The 4,736-nt window shown below is 39.7% G+C and overlaps 1 protein-coding gene across 1 annotated transcript in view; it reads left to right on the top strand.

Moving 5' to 3' along the window:
* HEPH (hephaestin) overlaps positions 1–3,500 on the top strand; it is an 18,711-nt gene extending 15,211 nt beyond the window's left edge. Inside the window, exons 8-9 of the mRNA XM_017856716.1 lie at positions 2,333–2,472; positions 3,265–3,500. Coding sequence (XP_017712205.1) covers positions 2,333–2,472; positions 3,265–3,500 — 376 coding nt within the window. The remainder of the gene's footprint in view (positions 1–2,332; positions 2,473–3,264) is intronic.
* The last annotated feature ends 1,236 nt before the right edge of the window (positions 3,501–4,736 follow it).

Here is a 4,736-nt window from a genome sequence, read left to right as displayed (position 1 = left end):
ATATTTACATCAGTTTTTAAAAAATGTATTATTAGTTGCTAGCATTCAGGTAGGGCCCAAGTGGGAATACTTTTTTAAATTATTTGGACTTTTATTTTAGATTCAGGGAGTACTTGTGCAGGTTTGTTTCATGGGTATATTGTGCAATGCTAAGTTTTAGAGTATGAATGATCCTGTCATCCAGGTAGTGAGCATACTATCCAATAGTTAGTTTTTCAACCATTTTCCCCATCCTCCCTTCCCCCTTTAGTAATCCCCAGTGTCTCCTGTTAAATCTTTCTTTTAATTAATTTCAACTTTTGTTTTAGGTATGGGGGTACCTGTGCAGGTTTGTTACATGGGTGTATTATGTGATGCTGAGGTTTGGGGTACAGATCCCATCTCATAGGTAGTAAGCATAGTACCCAACAGGTTTTCAACCCTTGCCCCCCATCCCAGTTTCTATTGTTGCCATCTTTATGTCCATAAGTATCCAATGTATAGCTACCACTTATAAGTGAGAACATTTTTCTTTCTGTTCCTGCATTCATTTGTTGAGAAATTAATGGCCTCCAGCTACATCCATGTTGCTGAAAAGGACATAATTTCATTGTTTTTAAAGTCTGCATAGAATTCCATGGTTTATGTGTACCACATTTCCTTTATCCAGTTCACCATTGATGGGCACCTAGGTTGGTTCTATGTCTTTGCTATTGTGAATAGTGCTGTGATGAACACATGAGTGCATGTGTCGTTTTGGTAGAATGATTTATTTTTCTTGCCTTTGTTTTTATTTTGAGATGGAGTCTCACTTTGTCATTCAGGCTGGAGTGCAGTGGCTTGATCTCGGCTCACTGCAACCCCCGCCTCCCGGGTTCAAGCAATTCTCCTGCCTCGGCCTCCCAAGTAGCTGGGACTACAGCCACACACTGCCACACCCATTTCTTGCCCATTTTTAATGGGGTTATTTGTTTTTTGCTTCTGAATTGTTTCAGTTTTTGGAAATTTTAAAAAGTGACTTCCTGTCTCTGAGCCTGGGTGTACTCACCTTGAAAATTATGCTGTATAAGATGAAAGAACAGGACTAGAAAAGGAGGGAGTGAAGGAGCAGCAGGCTTGAATCTACATCCTGGCTCACTTTCTGGCTAACAAATGTCTCTTGTAGAATAAGTCCTGTCATCTCTGTGCAACTGATTACACCTCTGGCACCTATCTAAATCCCATAGGCCTATTAGAAATGTCAAATGATAAATCTGTTTTTAAACTAGACAGAATCCTATAAGGATAAAATCTGTAAGATTTCATTCCCTTCCTATGTCTCACCATAGTTAATGCTTTCCTGCCACCTTGTACCTTGCCCTTTTGTAAAACTAATTTCATCAAGACATCATTAGGGCTGCAGCTAAAGCCTGTGGCTTCTGATTCTTAGCTCAGTGCTGTTGTAGTATTAATTATATACCAAATTTCTATCTGGATGATGGCAAACAAGGAAACCTGCCATCATTTTTCCTTTTCTCTTTTTTTTTTTTTTTTTTTTTTTTTGACAAAGCCTCACTCTGTTGCCCAGGCTGGAGTGCAGTGACAAGATCTTGGCTCACAGCAACCTCTGCCTCCCAGGTTCAAGGGATTCTTGTGCCTCAGCCAACCAAGTAGCTGGGATTACAGGCACAAGCCACTACACCCAGCTAATTTTTTTAATTTTTATTTTTAGTAGAGATGGGATTTTGCCATGTTGCCCAGGCTGGTCTCAAACTCCTGAGCTTAAGCAGTCTACCTGCCTTAGCATCCCAAAGTGCTGGGATTACAGGCGTGAGCCACCATGTATGGCATACCTGCCATCTTTAGTTGTGGTTATGCAGCCAATGTGGTGAGAAGTCTGACATTAGAAGAAATAGGGACCAGGCGTGGTGGCTCACGCCTGTAATCCCAGCACCTTGGGAGGCCAAGGCGGGTGAATCACCTGAAGTCAGGAGTTCAAAACCAGCCTGACCAACACGGAGAAAACCCATCTCTAGTAAAATATAAAAATTAGCCGGGCATGGTGGCGCATGCCTGTAATCCCAGCTGTTCTGGAGGCTGAGACAGAAGAATCGCTTGAACCCGGGAGGCGGAGGTTGTGGTGAGCCAAGATCGTGCCATTGCACTCCAGCCTGGGCAACAAGAGCGAAACTCCCTCTAAAAAAATAATAATAATAAATCAATTTTTAAAAAAAGAAAAAAAAAAGGAATAGATCCCCCTTTTTTTTTCTATCTGTGACATGAAGCTGGTTCTGACCTGGCTTCCCCATAAATATTCAAATGAAAATGAGGGGTGGATGGCCAGGTGCTGATAGTACTCTTTGGATTCCTCTAGTTATGGTTACATTTTCCTGAACAACAAGGATGGGCTCCTGGGTTCCAGATACAAGAAAGCTGTATTCAGGGAATACACTGATGGTACATTCAGGATCCCTCGGCCAAGGACTGGACCAGAAGAACACTTGGGAATCTTGGGTAAGGGAATTCCACTTCCCTCCTAATGTTTAACAGCCTGATCTGCACCTAGGGCAGCTATGTTGTACCAGGATGGCCTCACTATTCCCCATTCTCAGTGTTTTCATATGATACACTGGAATTATGGAATATTTTGTGAAAAAACCACAACAATAAACAGTGAAGGAGGAGGAAGGAAATCATGAATTCTGCTGCAACATGAACCAGGTTTTACTGGGTTTTCTATATCTTCAAGGTATGAGTTTCTGCGGATGGTAAGTTGTAATAAATGCTAGGGGCAGGAGAACTTAGGAACATCAAAAAGTTAAAATATATATATATATATACAAGGAATTAGTTTTTTCATTGTACCCCTGTTTAACTATTGCTTTAGGTGTTTTCCCCCTTATTCTAGTTATGGTACAGAAGGGACCCACTGACTCCTGAAGAGATCCTCTCAATTCTATATTGTCTGCCAAACTTATCACTCCTTATCATCAATGATTCCACAGCACCTTGATTCTTTAGACCTTAGGGCTGTTATAGATAGAGGGTAGGGGTGGGAAAAGTGGAGGTAATTGAAAGTATAATCTTGTCGTTGAAGTACCTTCATCCTGTGGGTAATAGTAACAGTTTAAGGACTTCTGAATCTAAAATGGAGCTAGCCATGCCTTCTAGGTCTTAGAAGGATGTTTTCTCAGGGTAAACTCCTAATTCTATGAAGTGCCCATGTATGTCACTTTCTTTAATGTTCCCTGTCCTACTCCTTCATTAATGAAACTTTATTTATTCACTTATTTTTGTCTACATTAGGTCCACTTATCAAAGGAGAAGTTGGTGATATCCTGACTGTGGTATTCAAGAATAATGCCAGCCGCCCCTACTCTGTTCATGCTCATGGAGTGCTAGAATCTACTACCGGCTGGCCACTGGCTGCTGAGCCTGGTGAGTGGGGACACTTAGTGAAAGAACAAGGGACATGCATCAACTCTGCTTCAGGCTTCTGGATTGTTCCTTTAAAAATTATGTACTTCAGACTGGAGTGGTAGCTTATTCCTGTAATCCCAGCATTTTGAGGGGCTGAGGCGGGTGGATCACTTGAGGTCAGGAGTTCAAGACTAGCCTGGTCAACATGGTGAACCCTCATCTCTACCAAAAATACAAAAATTAGCTGGGTGCAGTGGCGTGCACCTGCAGTCCCAGCTACTCAGGAGGTTTAGTCAGGAGAATCTCTTGAACCCAGGAGGTGGAGGCTGCAGTGAGCCAAGATCATGCCACCACACTCCAGGTAGAAATGAGACAGCTGTACTGATAGGAGATTATCATCAGTTTGAGATATGGATCTGTAACTTGGAAGAGACACCTGGGATAGACATAGAAGTTTAGCAGTTGTAAGTAATTACAATGGATGATAGTTGAAATCATGATATGTATGTAATCACCCAGTGAGATAGTGTGTAAAGTGACAATGATATTAGCTGAGAATGAAACTTTGGGACATACTACTATTTAAGAGGAGGTAATCTATCTTACATAATGTATAGGTTTAAAATAATTCTAACTATATCCAATCACAGTTGGATATTTTATTTTATTTGTACAAATGTAAGGAGTATGTGAGAAATGTTGTTACATGTATATTACGTATAATGATCAAGTCAGAATATGTACAGTGTCCATCATCTGAGTATAATATATTTTTGTTAAGTATAGTAATCTTAATCTGCTATCAAACATTGAATTAATTCCATTTTACTGTATATTTTCACCCTTTAAATCAGTTTTCTTCATCTTTCCCTTTCTTTAACACTCACCACCCTTCCCAGTCTCCGTTATCTACCTTTCCACTCTTTATTTCCATATGATCAAAGGTTTTAGCTATTACATATAAGTGAGAAAATGCAATATTTGTCTTTTTGTGTCTGATTTATTTTACTTAAGATAATGACCTCCATTTCCATCCATGTTGCTGCAGATGATGATTTCATTCTTTTTTATGGCTGAATAGTGTTCCATTGTGTATATATACCACATTTTCTTTATCCATTCATCCCTTGATGAACACAGGTTGATTTCATATATTTGCTATTGTGAATAGTGCTACAAGAAATATATAAATGCAGGTATTCCTTTGATATATTGATTTCTTTTCATTTGGGTAAATATCTAGTAGTGACATTGCTGGATTGAATAGTAATTTTTTAGTTTTTTTAGAAGTTTTTGTACTATGTTTTATAGTGCCTCCACTAGTTTACATTTCCACCAATAGTGTGTAAGAGTTCCCT

This window comes from Rhinopithecus bieti, unplaced genomic scaffold (genome assembly GCF_001698545.2).
Source record: "Rhinopithecus bieti isolate Rb0 unplaced genomic scaffold, ASM169854v2 scaffold_46174, whole genome shotgun sequence".
Lineage (NCBI taxonomy): Eukaryota > Metazoa > Chordata > Mammalia > Primates > Cercopithecidae > Rhinopithecus > Rhinopithecus bieti.
This window is presented reverse-complemented; position numbering and strand designations above follow the sequence as displayed.